A 16,829-nucleotide genomic window follows, 5' to 3' on the forward strand; every position below is an offset into this window, starting at 1 on the left:
AAACATTGGTGGTGTGTATATACTTTGTGCACCCAAATTGTGCTTATTCAGAGTGTGTATTTGTGTATATTCTCATTTCAGTAGCACAAGGCAGATGTTAACGGTTACCTTTAAACTTTTTGAAAAAGCAAATGATTTATACAGGACTGAGGGGCTGATGTATTAACCTGGAGAAGACATAAGGAAGGGATAAACCAGTGATAGGTGCAAGGTGATAAAGGAACCAGCCAATCAGATCTTAACTGTTAATTTACATATTGGAGCTGATTGGCTGGTGCCCTTATCACCTTGCACATATCACTGGTTTATCACTTCCTTATACCTTCTCCAGGTTAATACATCTGCCCCTGAAACACATAACCAACACTAATGACAGAGGGAATGCCAGCTCAGCCAAAACCAGACATTTCGTTCAAAATGAACAAAGGAGTCCTGGCACATGCAGGTGTAATACTGAGCCTGAGTCAGATGGAATAGTGCACTGGCACAGATTATAGTGATACTGCGTGCAGGGGCATAGCCAGAACGTTGGGGGGCCCATAGCAACATTTTGAAGGGGCTCCTGTCCTAATGCTTCTAGAGATACACTTCTCCGCAGCAGTTGTTTATTGTGTGCTCTAGTTGATTTTCTGAGACACATTAGTGCCTTAGTTAAAGTTATGTCACATTGTAGGGCATTATGCCAGTACACATTTCTATTATACAGTACCCCCAATTCACATTATGACATACAGTGTCCACAGTTTATAGTATGCCACATTATAATACACTTCAGTTCATTTTATACCACATTACAGTGACTAGGACCAGGGCATAACTAGATATATTGTAGGCCCCAAGGCAAAAGTTGTAAGGGCCCTTACTGTATGTATACTAATGGTGAAAAATGTATGTAACACATGTAACTTTGACAGGGAAGGTGGGCCCCTCTCAGCTCTGGGCCCCATAGCAGCTGCACTGCCTGCACCTTGCCTGCACCTATGGTAGCTATGCCCTTGTATATAACACATGTAACTGTGACAGGGAAGGTGGGCCCCTCTCAGCTCTGGGCCCCATAACAGCTGCACTGCCTGCACCTATGGTAGCTACGCCCTTGTATATAACACATATAACTGTGACAGGGAAGGTGGGCACCTCTCAGCTCTGGGCCCCATAACAGCTGCACTGCCTGCACCTATGGTAGCTATGCCCTTGTATATAACACATGTAACTGTGACAGGGAAGGTGGGCACCTCTCTGCTCTGGGCCCCATAGCAGCTGCACTGCCTGCACCTATGGTAGCTACGCCCTTGACTGAGTGTCATGTCGTCTTCTATGGTGACTAATATAAACTCTTTTAACTATAGTGCTACATTTCTACATGCATCATCTTTACAAAGTCACACCTCATAATGCACAGCAAGATAAATCACTACTGTACAATAAAGTGACTTGTTTCAATATAATTATTATTTATCACTGTCTCTCAGTGCAAGATTAAGGTTCACATGGGCCTGGAGCTGAAATTTATGAAGGGCCAATTATGTGCTGCAGCAAGGGGTGTGATCAGCGCTGCAGGGGTGTTACTAGTGATATGAAGGTTGTGGAGGTGTGGTCTGTGCCGTAGGGTGTGACCAGCACCCCCTTCAAAAACCTTAATCCTCCAACCATTCTGTTTTTAAACATGTGGAAACAGCAGTTTTCATATATTTCAAGGACAGAATTGGTTAATAAATATGCACCATAGTGAGAACCAGTCACGGAATTTACATATGACTGCAGCCCCGCCCAGTAAAATCCGCCAGCTCAGCTCATGTCAGTGGGTCAGATGCACCGGCTACACTGTGACTGGAAGTGACTTCTTGTTTGAAATCCTACCTGCTAGTCATCCGCAAGACAGGCAGTCCCATTGGGAGGTGTTTCCTCCCTCTGGGACTGCCAGTACGGGCTGTGATTAGCAGAGAGCTGGCTTCTTATAGAAAGCCACTCCCTGCCTAGCCAGCTTCTATGGGCTGCAGTTGATGCAGTCTATAAAAGCTGGGTTTTGTGCATGCGCAGTACCGCCACCGCTACTGCCTGTGCGCCGGTCCCAGTATTTATTAGTTACATGGTGCAGGTGCCGGGACCTGGCCAGCTGCAGGGACAAGGTGGCAGGGACCAAGCAGAACAGCCAGTGGCAGCCCCCCACTCTGCCCAGGTTGGAGTCAATTTTGGTGAGAATATATTATATCTAAACACCATATTAATGTTTGCTCTAGGATTTTTTGGACATATTGCTGATTACTGAGAAGGAAACATTTTAATATTGATGGGCAACATTTTGGTTGCAATGCATTGCTACAACTGTGTGGCATACTATGAATTGTTGGCAATACAGTGTGTATAGTATTTATGGGGTGCAGTCACCATGTCAAAAATCACGATGTTATTATTATTATTACATTTTATTTATAAGGCGCCACAAGTATTTCACAGCGCCGTACACAGAACAGCACAGGGAGACAAAACTTAACATTACAGAAAATAAATAACAAACATAGAGTACCGGTAACAAAGAGCACCACAATTCTTAAAGCATAATACAGCTTAGATGGAAGTAGCGAGTGAGTAATCAGCGTACTACTAGGAGCTGGTGGCCATAGATTGAGATGAGCCTTTACCAGCAGGAGAAAAAGCAGGTAAAGATGGTTGCTGAGTAGGAGAGAGCTGTGAGTGAAATGTGTCGAGTAGAGGGTTTTGACAACAAGAGGAAAGAGGGCCCTGCTCTGAGGAGCTTACAATCTTGTAGTTAATGTCAACAGTTATGATGTTCACAATGTTGGCATATGAAAAGTCAACATTTTGAAGAATGCCAACATTAGGCTTAGGCTGCAGGGGGAAGGATTAGGGCTAGTGACTCACTGCTTGAATTCCGTATCGGCTGACCCCGTTTAGATAGCTCCACACTGCTGGACCAGTAGACACTGCTGGAGCTGCCAGACCAGGTAAAGAGATTTCTGATCCAGCGGGATTGTTATATTGACATTCTAATCATGTCAACGTATCACCAGTATCAACATGATAAATGTTGCATAACATACCAAATCCATATTTATATGAATTTTTTAATCTTTCCCATTCATCCCCCAAATCCCTTCAATAGTCCTCAGTCCTCACCAAGTATTATCAGACTACCCTACATTCCCCTTCAATGCTCATCAGAGCCGTAACTAGACATCTTGGTGCCCTGTGCCAGAAAGAGCATAGGTGCCCCCCCTTACATATTTAAAGCAGGGTCAGTGCATGCAGGAGGTGCCCAGCAAAAATATAGGGGCGTATCCACAAAATTATACCAATTCATATTACGCAACATAGTAGTCTCCATTATTCAAATTATGTTGCACAGTATCTCTACTTATACACATTACACCAGGTAGAGCCCCTTATATACATTACTCCAGGTATAGACACTTTTGCACATTGCACCAGGTAGATCTACCTTTTACACATTGCACCAGCTAGAGCCTCCTTTTACACTTTTGCACGTGTGTGTGTGTGTGTGTGTTTTGTATTGTATACTTGCGTTCGGCCTCTGGAGCAGCAATCTTCTAACGCTGCGGACTCAGAAGAGGACATCGGGACTCAAGAGGGGTCCTCCATAATCAGGTACTGCAGGCTACAAGGCCACACTGCCTGTGTGCCAGGCACTGTGAGCACACCGCTAGTTACGGCCCTGATACACATACATATATAATAATTGTGTACGGCTGTCCCATCTCCCTAATGTGTGTGCCCTAAATGTGTGTCAGAGTACGCTGAAGAAGGAAGTAAATTTCTGAAATGTCAGTACTGTACTTGAGGTTGTGCAGTGTGTTTCTTTATGAGAAGTCCTCTGAGTGCCACCTCTCGCAGCAACACATTGTTTATTCCTTTTGGATGTCACCGGGGCTGTGTACATCACTGCTGGACACTGACACCCCTTCCATGATCAGAAGTAACTGCAGCCTGTCACTGATTAGCAGCAGCCGGGTAGATCAGTCACAACAATCAAGACTGCCATCACGGAGCTGAGCTCAGCTGCTGCAGCGGTTATGCAGGATGCTAGGGCAGCGCCTGTTGCATGTCACACAGCGGGATTTGATTTGAAATCGCGGTGCTTCCGTGCAGGAAGCGAGGTGCGGCGCAGGGAGGGCAGGTGAAGCCTTCTGCTGCGCCCCCATTAGCAACATTATTATACCCGTTTTTCATCCCCGGGCAGGAAAGAGGGATGGCTATTTGAGTGGGTGGGGCCTTAAGTGGCCACTGTAACAGGAAATAAAAAAAATCCTGTGTACAGCAGCACAGCAGAAGCTGTGGGCCTATTTTGATGGGGCGGCCTGGAGCTGCAGCTCCATCCGCCCCCTTGTTAATCCGGCCCTGCTGTCTCTTCTGTACTAGCCATAAACTAAGTATTCTCTACTTCTGTCTCTCTCTTCTCTCACAGGTTGGGCGATCCTTCAAAAACCCAGCTTGCAAGCTCCTCTTTTCCGTGCTGGGTAAAGACACATATTGGAGGACCCAATTTTCCACACTCAGAGGTCTATTTACGAAGCACTGGATTTTCAAAACCCACAAATTTTGCTCATTTTGTTTGCCATATTTAAAGGGGCAATAACAGTAAATGCAAAATCAAGTTTGTTTTGCATAAAACAATTTGACCTTTCAAATCTGGCAGGCAAAATATGCAAAAAATAAGGTTTTTAAAAATCCATTGCTTAGTAAATACACCCCTTGATCTCATTCCTAATTCCTTGGAATTTACTTTTAGGGGTCAAGTCAATTAGATGCAATGTAAAGGAAATGCTGGTGATGTGCTGTTGTAATGCCATTTGAATGCCATCAGCAGAGTTCTACATGTTCCATATTATCTTTCAGACCCATACGGCTGCACAGTAAAATGGGTGGTCTTCAGTTTGTCGGCAGCCGGGCTCCCAACGACCAGCATACAGAATCCCGACAGCCGGCATACCAACAGCTTTTCTCCCTCTTGGGGGTCCATTACCCCCCTGGAGGAAGAATAGATAGCGTGGCGCGCGTAGCACGCCCCCGTGCCCGCAAGGGGCTCATTTGCGCTCACCCAGCTGTCGGTATGGTGGCAGTCGGGATTCCGGCACCGGTATGCTGGCCGCTGGGAGCCCGACCGCCGGCATAACATACTACACCCCAGAAAACTGTACTGTGTTAGCATACCATATGTACTGGAATTATGCACACTGCACATCGCCAGATATAGCATCTAACTGAATTGGCACACTAATCTGTTACATCTAATCTCTAAAGAGATAGGATCAAACATAAGGCCAATACTCACGGCCCGATTTGGGAGAGCTGTGTGCTGATCGAACCGCTCAGCACACATCTCTCCCACCGCTCAGCACAGCGTGATGTGTGCTGAGCGTGCGGGGGGAGACGGGGGGGGGGGGCGCTCATTTCACCCAGCGGGTGAAATGAGCGACCTGCTAGATTGGCCTGCACGGTAAATCTCCTTTCTTAAAAATGCATGGGGCAATTTCAGCAGGAATAACGGAATATACGTCTGGTTCTATAGATGTACCAAACTATGGAGCTCACCGGATCCTCGGGACGCCGTTGTTCTTACGGTGCTTGCTACTACGGGATTTGCTTTACCCGTGGACACTGAACTTCCACCACTAGCTGTCCTTCAATAGTGAGCCTCCCAGCGCTGCAGGTGCCTCCAGACTTCTCAACTCTCCTCATACCAAAAGCTCCCCGCTGTGTACGGATAGTGACTAGGTCCACCTTCTGCCATCATCTAATCTCTAGCATATCTTGTTTAACTTCTTGGACCCTTCCCCATCCTAGGTGTACCACCAAAATAGTCCACAAGGGGGTGGTACATGTAGTAATATATATATAACAAGTTAAGGATTTTTCTTGGCACTAAACTGTTATATTGCCTTCAGGATGCATAGAATAGGAGACAGTTACATCCATTGCTAAATATTGTGACTTCTATTATACATATGAAAAACACATCATCATGATATCAAGCATGTCCTCAGATATCGCAATCTAAGACAGCTGGGTCGTGATAGGTGCGTACTTTGGTCACATAGGAAAAATACAAAATACCTCTACCACAACCAAAAAAAAGTTACTGGAGTCTTTTGGTTCTCCACAAAAATATTAATATTTTACACTTACATATAGGTACGTAGCTTTCACCTCACAGGCTCTCAGTTTTGACAAGAAACACAGAGAATGCGCTAGATTAAAGAATGTTTTAATCCAACAAATATTCCAAGGTTTTTGATTACAGAAAAAGATGACAAAATATGGATAACAGATTATAATGCATATAATACATATGACTTCCCTCCATGTAGTGAGCACTTGATGTTGTTTTCAGCTCATTCTTATTCCCTGGCAGTCACTCCACAGAAAAAGCCCTCATCCTTGGGTTTTACCTCTCTTGTTGCTGGACATGAATGAATCAGTCACTCACTTCCAAGTACCTGTCTCCTAGTTTGGACAACCCAGATAGATACAAAAGTCCTTTTAAGGGATGTTCCCATAACCTAGTCAGGAATTACACATATTGACCTGGTTTGAAAGATCTGGTTACTTGGGGAGTGAATCTTGAAGCTTTAGCATATAACCTTTTACGACTGATATGAGATTGTTATCTTGGTCTCTGATTCCAAAGAATATCATAAAGGATCTCCCCACCAGGTCTCATTCAGGACACAACATAGCAGCTATTTTGATACAGAAAACCAGGTCACATCTAGACTATTAAAATATTACTGTTTAATACATACAACTTACAAATATAATTTCTGGTAAGTATTTCTGAGTTTAATCTCTAAACAGACAATTATAGAAATATGTCACAAAATGTAGCTTAATTGTCACTGACTATATTTTTAGAAATGGTTCTTATACTTTTCTAAAAACAGATTTATTTGCAACTATTCTTTTTCTAAATGCAGTGACAAATAAGTTTGTTGTATGAGGTAATCTGGGATAACAACCTCTTGTTTAAGCCTGCAGCCCATAGAGGTGCAAGCAAAATTGAGCAAGGTTTTTGTCCCATAATTACCCAATATATATCATACGTTGGAGAGACGTATTAACCAACTAGCTCCTAATTGTTATGTTGTAGGGTATTTTATAAAAAAAAATAAGTTAGGAGCTGATTGGCTGGTGCTTTATTTCTCTCCACTTTATCTCTATCCAAGGTTTGATACATCTCCCCCTTAGTATTTACTGAGTCCTGATGGCAACTATCAGATGGCAAAATATAATAAATTATGTAACACAGAACCTCGTGGGAGGCCGGAATTTCAACAAACAAACTATAGCAAAATGGTTTACAGGGAAAACATTTTTTTTTAACACTTCACAACACCCAGACTTTTTGATTTAACTATTTATTTCTCTGCTATACTGTGCATAGAATGTATGGATGTTTGTGTACATACAAGACAAGGTGCATAATTTATTTTTACATTTCTCTTGTGTGTGTGATTATCAGCTATCTCTGTTCTATGTACCCACTTGTGAACCTGAGGGACTAGACGCCTTGGGCTGATTCCGTCACTTCAGTAATTATTATACATACGTCTGCTTTGCAATGCCTAACAAGTGGCAATAATTCAAAGTCAACAAATCTCAGGCTTCAGTTTTGCTAATTTGCTAAGGCAAACACACTTTGCTTTATTGCTTTTCTTATGAACCATCTACAAGCCACTTCATAAGAGAGGTTTCACTTTGGTTTATGAAAGTTTGGCATATACTGTTTAGTCATTTTAATGTGCCCAATATTTATGTTAGTAACATTACAAGCTATATTAAGCTGGTTACAAAAGGATTTTCACAATGAGCTTTGTAGAACAATTCATTTGTTTAAAAAGTGGCCAACATGGATATATAATGTTCTGGATGGATAAGTGCTGCAATGCACTGTAATGTAGTTTTGGTTACTTACTGTATGTTCAAATAAGCCTTAAATATTATTTTCATATGTTCAAACTGGTGGTTTCTATGAACTACAACATCACTCACTGAAATATACATATAGGTACATACTTCTCTGTTCACAGATATTGCAATTTCAGGTTTTCGTAACCTGTATCTGTGAAAACTAGCAGTGCATGTTAATTATAAGGAAATCAACCTTAGGGAAGAGGGGCGGGGTCAGTTCTTTTCACGTGTATGGAGCACAGACATTTAGAAAATGGGCTTGGACTAACCACAATTGAGAAGTCAGAGGTAGCTGCTCTAATAGCCAGGTAGGCATCTAGAGAAGCCAATGACAGTAATTGGACAGATATCAAGAGAAAGAAACAGCATTTCATTCAGTTCAGAGGCTCTTGCACATATGCCTATTATCAGAACTTTTTTTCCTATCAAGGGCAATGGAAAAGCTGAAAGCCTGTGCACTCTGTGATCAACAATAAGAGAGGGAGCAGCAGACATATGTCAACCCAAGATCGCACTAAGTACACCTTTGGATATTGAAAAAACCACCTTCTTGTGCTTTCAAGCAAAGGAGCGGAGAGCTTGGTTAGATGAAAATCACGATGTGCAAATAGTGTGACACGTCTTTAAAACAAGCTATGTCAGTATTTTTTCTTTTCTTTCGTCATTAACATGTCTCTTGGCAAGAATATATATTGCTAAAAGCCTTGACTGGCATTATACTCGGCTATGTATTTGTATAGGAATAAGCTATACCGTATTTTTGTTTTATGGTAAGATGAACGATAGAAAGGCAGGAGTAAGTTTGCTTTATGTACACTGTTATTTTTCCCAACAATTCATTTTTATGATTGGTCTTTACTAATCTCGAAAGTAAAATGTTTACATTTGCAGATAAATTGTAATTGACATAGTTTGACATGATAATTATCTTTAATGCATTCGACACTCAAAACAAAAATGTATTTAAAAGACATTAATAGATACGGAAAATACACATTGTACAATAGTTAGTGTTGGATTAAGCTAATAGCTGATAAAACCTATTCTGTTCAATATCAAACTGAGAGAATTTATATATTTTTTTTTATCTTATATTGTTTTGTAATTTATCAAAGAAGAATTTAATTAGTGACACCAGCTGGGAGGGATGTGATACAGGATCCCAGCGGTTGGGATGCTGGCAGTCACATGACCAAAACCGGCATCCGGACAATTAGGATGCTGACAGGGGACAGGGTAATTAATTTACTCCTCCCATGGCCCCTACCCTAACCCCAACCCACATGGGGTGGCGGCTAGGGATGAGATAGTGGGGTTGATGGCTAGGGCTAAGACTCGGGGGGAGTGGCGCTTATGGCTAATCTACTCCTCTAGTGCAGGGGTGGCTAAACAGTCAGAGACAAAGAGCCACAAAATCTTGTTAGATACATCTAAGAGCCGACATCAAACTGAAGGTGTGTGTGCAAAAATGGGATGTGGCCTTGTGCCTGCTAGGCCATACCCCTGGTATAAAATACATTGAAAAAGCCACTTCCACATAACATTTTTGAAAAATCCAGGTCCACATAAAATACATTTTTAAAGCCAGATCCATGTAAAATATATTGAAAAAGCCAGATTGACATAATACACTTAAGCTCCCCCATATGTCACTCCTGTCAGCACCCTCCTGTGTCACTCTAGCAGGTACCCTCCTGTGTCACTCTAGCAGGCACCCTCCTGTGTCACTCCAACCAGCTCCCCCTTGTGTAACTCCAGCCTATCCTCATGTGTCACTGCACCCCTTTCCTCAACTCATGCCATTGCAGCAGGCCCTTATGTGTGCTCTGTTTGCCGGTGGGTATCTGACTCCCTCAGTTCTCAGTCCTTGTAGTGTTTCCGGATCTGTTGTGGTCACGTGACCTCAAGTGTCGGGAGCCACATTTGAATAGAGAAAGAGCCGCATGTGGCTCAAGAGCCACAGGTTGGCCACCACTGCTTTAGTGCTTAACCCTAAACCCCCACCCTTCTGGGTCCTAACTCTAACACTTGCCCGGATACTTACCACCAGGATGTCAGCGTTCCAGTGTTCCGTCATCGGGATACTGAGTGGTGTTGGGATTCTGGTGTCGGTCACGTGACCGCTGGCATCCCGAATGCTGGATGATACCCACATCCCGCCTGGAGTGGTAAGAGTTACGCTACTGCTTTGCAGGCCATTGTCTCCTAAGTTGTGTACAGGTGTGAACATAGAGTTGGGCTTTCAATCCACTAATCAAAAATTAAAAACTCAAATGTAAATCAAGCATAAAAATAAATTTTCAGTCATTTAAAATAATAAATACTGTATTTTTAAACATAATTATGAAAATAAAGCATGTATTTAGGTATCTATTTAGTCTTGCCTTTGCTGTCTTTTACAAATGCCTACCCGCACATGCGCAGAACGGGTCAAGGAGACCCATTAAAGCAATGCCCCGAATAAAGGCAGGAAAAGAACGGTCTTTTGCCTGCTTATCGCCCATGCAATTAGGCATAATGCCAGCCTGAAATGGCATAATGTTTTTGAGAGAAGCTTGGCGTCTCTCAGCTATGCAGTATAAATAATCGTGTGTGCGCAGCCCCCATTGACACCTATGGGGTTACTGGCCTGTGGGGAAAGGAAAAGGTGAAGAGATGAGTAATTTCTCTGCACTGAGAGATGGAATTGTAGGCATGTTGCAGTAAAATGCTGGAAAAAAGCCCTTTTCTTAGTTTCAGAATTAGATACCTTATTCTGTTATCATCATCCTGGACAAATGTATTAAGCCGACTTCTGCGCATAGGCCTCTGAATATTAACTGTAATTGATGTAATAAAATTAAATAAATTCAATTAAATTAGGATATTATATTTATTTTTATCTCAGCAAGAAACAGTGTTTACTATGCACCAATCAAGATTTGGACTCAAAACTGACCCTTACTAATACCCTTGGGATTTAGGCAAAGTTTGTTTTTGTGCATTATTAATACCACTTTTTTATTTAAATAATACAGTATTCATGCTGACCTGAGGCTTTTTTAATAGGTCGGTAAGACTTAATATCAAATAACTTTGGGGCATACAGTACGTATTGTAACAAACCCAGTGTAATATTTCCTCTTTATCCCCATGTCTCCATAGCATGTTGCTGCTCACCCCTATACTGTGATTGATCCAGCCTATGGAGTTGTGCTTTTTATAAAAGGAGGCAAAGAGTTGTTATCCATTTGTCATGTTTGCTGTGCATTGATTGATTGAGACAATGACAGGGCCAGTGATATCACAGTTATGAGTGCGTTCTAAATTTTGCCACCTGTAGGGGACGATTATCATGTAATAGAGCTGCAGTAGAAGCTCAAGTGAATAACTACCTTTTTGGTACCTGATGATTTCACTTGGCTTTTTAAGACAAAACCTCACTCCTACAGAAGGTTTTACAGACAATGCCGTTGGTGGCTAACTTTGCTGAGGTTCTGGATTTCTCCAACACGTGAGTTTAGAGCTGTACAGTATGTAAAAAAAAAAAATCAGGTGCTTACTTGCACAAGTCAACTTCAAAACATCTACAGACAGCAATTAGCAGCAGAGCCGCGCACTATAAAAGTGTTCATGGTTATTTTTTACCATATATCTTCTACTTATAACCAATAAAGGTTTATGATTGGGGCATTTTTAGTGTAATGACGGGTGCAAATATAATTTATAAGCTATCAGATCTATCTGGCCACACATTCCAAATTACCACGCAGATGTGGACATTTGTGACTAGCGTTAGAAATGGGAGAATTGGATACATGCTGACTTTTTGGCTGCTCCTCCCGAAAGGAGCAACAAGGTCGGCTCACCAGGAGGCGGAGCTCTACAAAAAGGGGCAGTCTGGGGTCATGGAGACGCAATCACATCATCCGAACCCCATATCCGGCTATGCAAAACCTACATTACCGGCATTGCAAAGCGGGGAGCGGAGCTACAATTGTGCAAATCATGTCATCACTCCACCCACTATTACTCCCGTGCAGGCAGTTGCAGGGGTAGGGTGCGAGCAAGTTTTAGGAGACTTGCCCACTTTTTCGGGTGCTCCCGGCCATTTCAGTAGAGTAGGCAAGTATGATGGAAGAAATAGTCTGTTTCCTGATACAGAAGGAAGCTATGATAGACTTGCAATTACTCCATACATTTATATGTTAGCAGACCAGCACTGACGCTTATCTGACGTACCTACTGTAAGTGGGGTAAGCAGCAAGACTGGTGGCAGACATGTAACCACAGTGCCACAGAGACTTTTTACTACTGTAGTTGTATTTATGAGTATGCACAGATATTACCCAATTAATTTCTACATGTAGGTTCTTGTTTATGTCATCATTTGGGGACCAGCTTCCTGAGGCTTAGGATTGATATAGCTGGGAAATAAAGGTTCTGTAGGTCTCAAGAAAATCATGATGATCATTGTTATAATGAGCCACTGGAATTCAAGTCTGAAACGTAAATTGAATCTCTTTATCTAATAAATCAATTGCTTCAATTGCAAAATACAGTGTATAGTAAACCTCCCCATTAACACAGCATAGAATGCAATCTGAAGTGCAGTTTTACTATGTGGAGGCTCATTTGGAAAGATTACAGTGGTTAAAGATAAAAGACAAAATGTAACCGATTTAAGAAGTATCTGGGGATGGGAAATGGTTTGAGCAACAAAGTATGAAAAATAAAAGGGTAATGAGGAATTGTTTTGCTGTTTCAGATGAAATTAGTGGTTTTACATTTAATAACATAATTAATATAAATGCTTAGGTTACTATTTTTTCCTTTATTTATAAGAGCCTAGATATTATGCAATGCTCTGCAGAGAATATTTCACAATTTGCATCAATCCCTGCCCCATTGGAGTTCATACACCCACATCACATGGGGAGAACAAACAGGCTCCATACCTAGTGCCCTGATCAGAATCAATCCCATAGTCCTGCACTGTACAGGACCAATACTAACCATTGTAGTGCAGCTTATTGTATTCATGAAGAATTATAGAGCAACATTTAAGTTTCCCCATAGATTAGATCACCCTCTGAGGTATATTTGCCACTCATCTGACTGTTTTACATATATATGTTTCTTCATACTAGTACCTATACACCTGTAGCAGCATGATAGGGCATAAGCCTGAACACCACTATAGCATGAGGCAGAGTATGAGTGCAACACATTGTAGTTTCTGATCATGCACAGTCTTACATTTCCCAGAAATATCCATGTATCTCCTTACTTATTATAGTAAGTTATTGTTATGAATCACTCTTCTACAACCCAATGAGATCATGAAGAATAGTTATTGTATATTAAGTTTGTCTCTTTTTTTTATGCTGCCCAAATTGTTCCCTATATGTGTATCTCATAATATGAATGTTATTCTAACCTCAAAGTCTAAACTCTGTATTGTCACAAAGATCCCAGCACAGGGGATGACAGCAGTCATGTGATCAACGCCGGGATCCCGACACCACTTGTAATCCCGGAGCCAGAACACCCGAGTGTATCGGGTCCCATGTTAGGCTTAGGACCCAGGAGAGGGGGGGGGGGAGTTAGGGGTAAGCACTATAATGGACGTTACCCATAGTAACCCCCACCCCCAGAGTCTTAGCCCTAACTGCCACCCCTACTATCTTAGCCCTAGCCACAATTCCAAGCAGGTTGGGATTAGGGTATGGGGCAAGGGAGGGGTAAAACAATTACCCCACTCTTGTTGGCATTCTCATGGCCAGGATGCTAGTGTCATTCATGTGACTGCCAGCATCCTGACCACCAGGATCCCGTAGAACACCCAGGAAGAGAACAGAAAAATTCACATGTATTGACATTGATGAGACTGTCTGAGAAAGCTGAAGTGTTTGCTGTACTCCTTATTCCAATAATGAAAAAGGGACCATTGCTCTGAGAGGGTCCTGGCAGACAGTTCAATCAGGACAATCATACATTCACATAATAATGACTCTCATATTTCACAGTCCAGAAAAGTGTTTTATATATATGAATGGATGGCACTGGGTATCAGCAGTGTTAGTAAATCACAGGCAATTGCAGTTTTTTGTTAGCATTGCTCTTTTTTCAAGACATGTCTACTGTGCACAACATCTTCATAAGCAACTGGGGTGCAAGGAAAAGTGTTCACGCTGGGTACCGAAGTAACCCACAGAAGTTCACAAAACCAATAGGATGGGACTGTATCTTGTGGACTTGACACGGTACCATGAGGAGGGAGTGCAGTTCCTGCAGCATATTGTTACAGGCGATGACACACGGGTGCATCATGTGACACCGAAGATGAAGCAAACATCCATGACATGGAAAAATGCATCGTCCCCATCTTCAAAGAAATTCAAAACAACTCCATCAGCAAGGAAGGTCCACAAGGGCATGCTTCTTGTTGATTTCCTCACTTAGGGAGAAACGTAAATGCTGACCGTTATTGTGACACATTGAGCCAGTTGCGGAGGGCAATTTGTTGAAAATGACCTAGGTTGCTGCAAACAGGCGTCGATTACGCTAGGTCACACTCAGATAACCACAAGCTTCAGTTTTACGGCACTACCATTGAGAGGTACTGGAACATCCTCCCTACAGCCCTAATCTGGCACCAAGTGATTACCATCCCTTTGGACCATTGAAGAAGCACCTGGATGGAAGGCAATTGCAACTCTCTCGCTATATACTGTGTATATATATATATATATATATATATATACATACACACATATAAAACATCTACATATAAAACATCTCCATCTGACCATGGCTTCCTATGCTTGCGACTGTGAATGTAGCTTTGACACAGCTGCGACACTCCCATTATACGTCCACTGAACGGACTTAGCCACTCCCCAGTCACTGCCTTGGAACACCCATCACTTTCCGTCTGAATGAATTGCAACAGCACCTCAGCGCATACACTTAGGGCAACGCATGTTTTCTGATTTTTTCACGCATCCCCAGTTACTGTTTATTCAAGTCTACTAAAGTGATGCTGCTTTCTTTGCATACATATGGAGAGTGAAAGTACAGAATAGGACAGGAGAGGGTTAAACCCCTCAGGCTGGGGGCAGGGAAACATCAGGTTTTTAGTGGCCTTTGGGTGCAGAGGGTAGGGGCTGTCCCTGAGTTGTTGTAAGGGAGCTGTCAGTTAGGTCAGCCTCTTTTCTAGAAGATTTTCCCTCCCTCCCTCCCTTTGTTTTTGTTATGTTGAGGTGTTTGTCGTTGGGATTCGACAGTTACAGTGGCAGGAAAGAACGGATTGTTACCTGTTGGTTGATTTTGCTAATTATTTTGGGTACGCTCACCTTCGATGACTGTTATAATATCTGCTGGATCACCTTAACGGGGGCAGCCTCACCACCCGGACGGGTGGGAAGTCAAGTGGAGGTTGGGTGGATACCTTTGTTTAGCGTTTCAGTGTTGTGACTTGGCTGGGTTTGTATCGATCTTTTGGTGTGGACTGTTACTACCGTCCTTTCTGGCCACCATACTCTTAATTTCTTTACTCTACTTTTAGATTTATTAGTTTACTACTTATAAATAAATAGCCATCAAGTTTTTCTGCCAAATTCAAGTCTCCGAGTCTTTATTTTAGATGTTAAGTATAATTGTTTGTCACTGAATGAGATTATAGGTTAAAACGAGCACTAAATTATGCATGTAGAAAGTGAGTGTGGCACCTGTAAAAAAGAATAATGATTAATACTTAAAAACTTCTGTTTACAGCTCTTTTGAGAAATGGTTAGGTTGGTGGTATCCAGATATAGATATAAAAGTCCGGAATCTAACTGTCCCTAACTTACCCACGGGGATTCCTCAGCCGTTGGTATTGCTGTGAGGGCTGTCCGTGGCCGGCTTTGTGAGTCGCGGCTCTCACCGCTGCGTCCAGTGGTAGAAGGATGTTGTAGAAAAGCCGAAAATAGCAACGTCAGTTTCGTGCTGTTCAGAGCACTTTTTTTTTTTTTAAAGTTCTCTGAACAGCACGAAACTCATTGGTGGACAAGTGGTATCACAGACAAGAACATCTACGCCGCTTTGCGGACCCGAACTGACGTCGCTATTTCCGTCTTTTCTACAACATCCTTCTCCCGCTGGACGCAGTTTTTAAGTATTAATCATTATTCTTTTTTACAGGTGCCACACTCACTTTCTACATGCATAATTTAGCGCTCGTTTTAACCTACAATTATCCATTTTATCTGAGCTGCTTTTAAATAAGCGCAGACAAAAAAATTTTGATTTTACTGAATGAGATTAACTGGACGGCCCTCAGCTGTTAAGGGGTTTATAATATTTTCTGATTTGATATGAATAATATGAATGTCTTACATATACATATATTTAGATATATTTTTTTCTTTTCTAGATTCTGTTCAGGATTGCCCTCGGAATTGTGATGGGAACGGGGAATGTGTGTCAGGAGTCTGCCATTGTTTCCCAGGATTCCATGGAGCAGATTGTGCAAAAGGTATTTGTACTGTCACGTATGCATCTTCTACCAGCAACTACCTTTTCATCATGTTTACATTCCGGAAAGTTACCAGATGAAAATAATGTTTGAGAAATTAATTTATGTTGTTTACTGGGTTACATTTAGTGTAGTGTGTTTACTGTGGCTCAGTATGGGGAAATGCCATGGACACTAAGGTGGCTTGTCCACAGGTGGATATAATGGGGGGAATTCAGTTAGACACAATATTTATTTGGGTGTGAAAACGGGAGGTTTTGTGTGTGTGTGTGTGTGTGTGTGTGTGTGTGTGGGGGGGGGGGTTAAGGCTATTCATTTAGGAAAAAGCCTAAATACTGGGAAAACATTTTTTGAGTCTCAGCAGCTGCCGCGGCTGCCACTTCGG

General features: G+C 42.2%; 1 protein-coding gene across 7 annotated transcripts in view; it reads left to right on the forward strand.

The window, feature by feature from the left end:
* The window catches only part of TENM2 (teneurin transmembrane protein 2), a 1,540,328-nt gene that overhangs the window by 1,176,507 nt on the left and 346,992 nt on the right, over positions 1-16,829 (forward strand). For all 7 annotated transcript variants that reach the window (XM_063928221.1, XM_063928223.1, XM_063928222.1 and 4 more), the window contains one exon: positions 16,343-16,444. In XM_063928221.1, the coding sequence (XP_063784291.1) occupies positions 16,343-16,444 (102 nt within the window). The remainder of the gene's footprint in view (positions 1-16,342; positions 16,445-16,829) is intronic.

Source organism: Pseudophryne corroboree, chromosome 6 (assembly GCF_028390025.1).
Source record: "Pseudophryne corroboree isolate aPseCor3 chromosome 6, aPseCor3.hap2, whole genome shotgun sequence".
NCBI classification, from domain to species: domain Eukaryota; kingdom Metazoa; phylum Chordata; class Amphibia; order Anura; family Myobatrachidae; genus Pseudophryne; species Pseudophryne corroboree.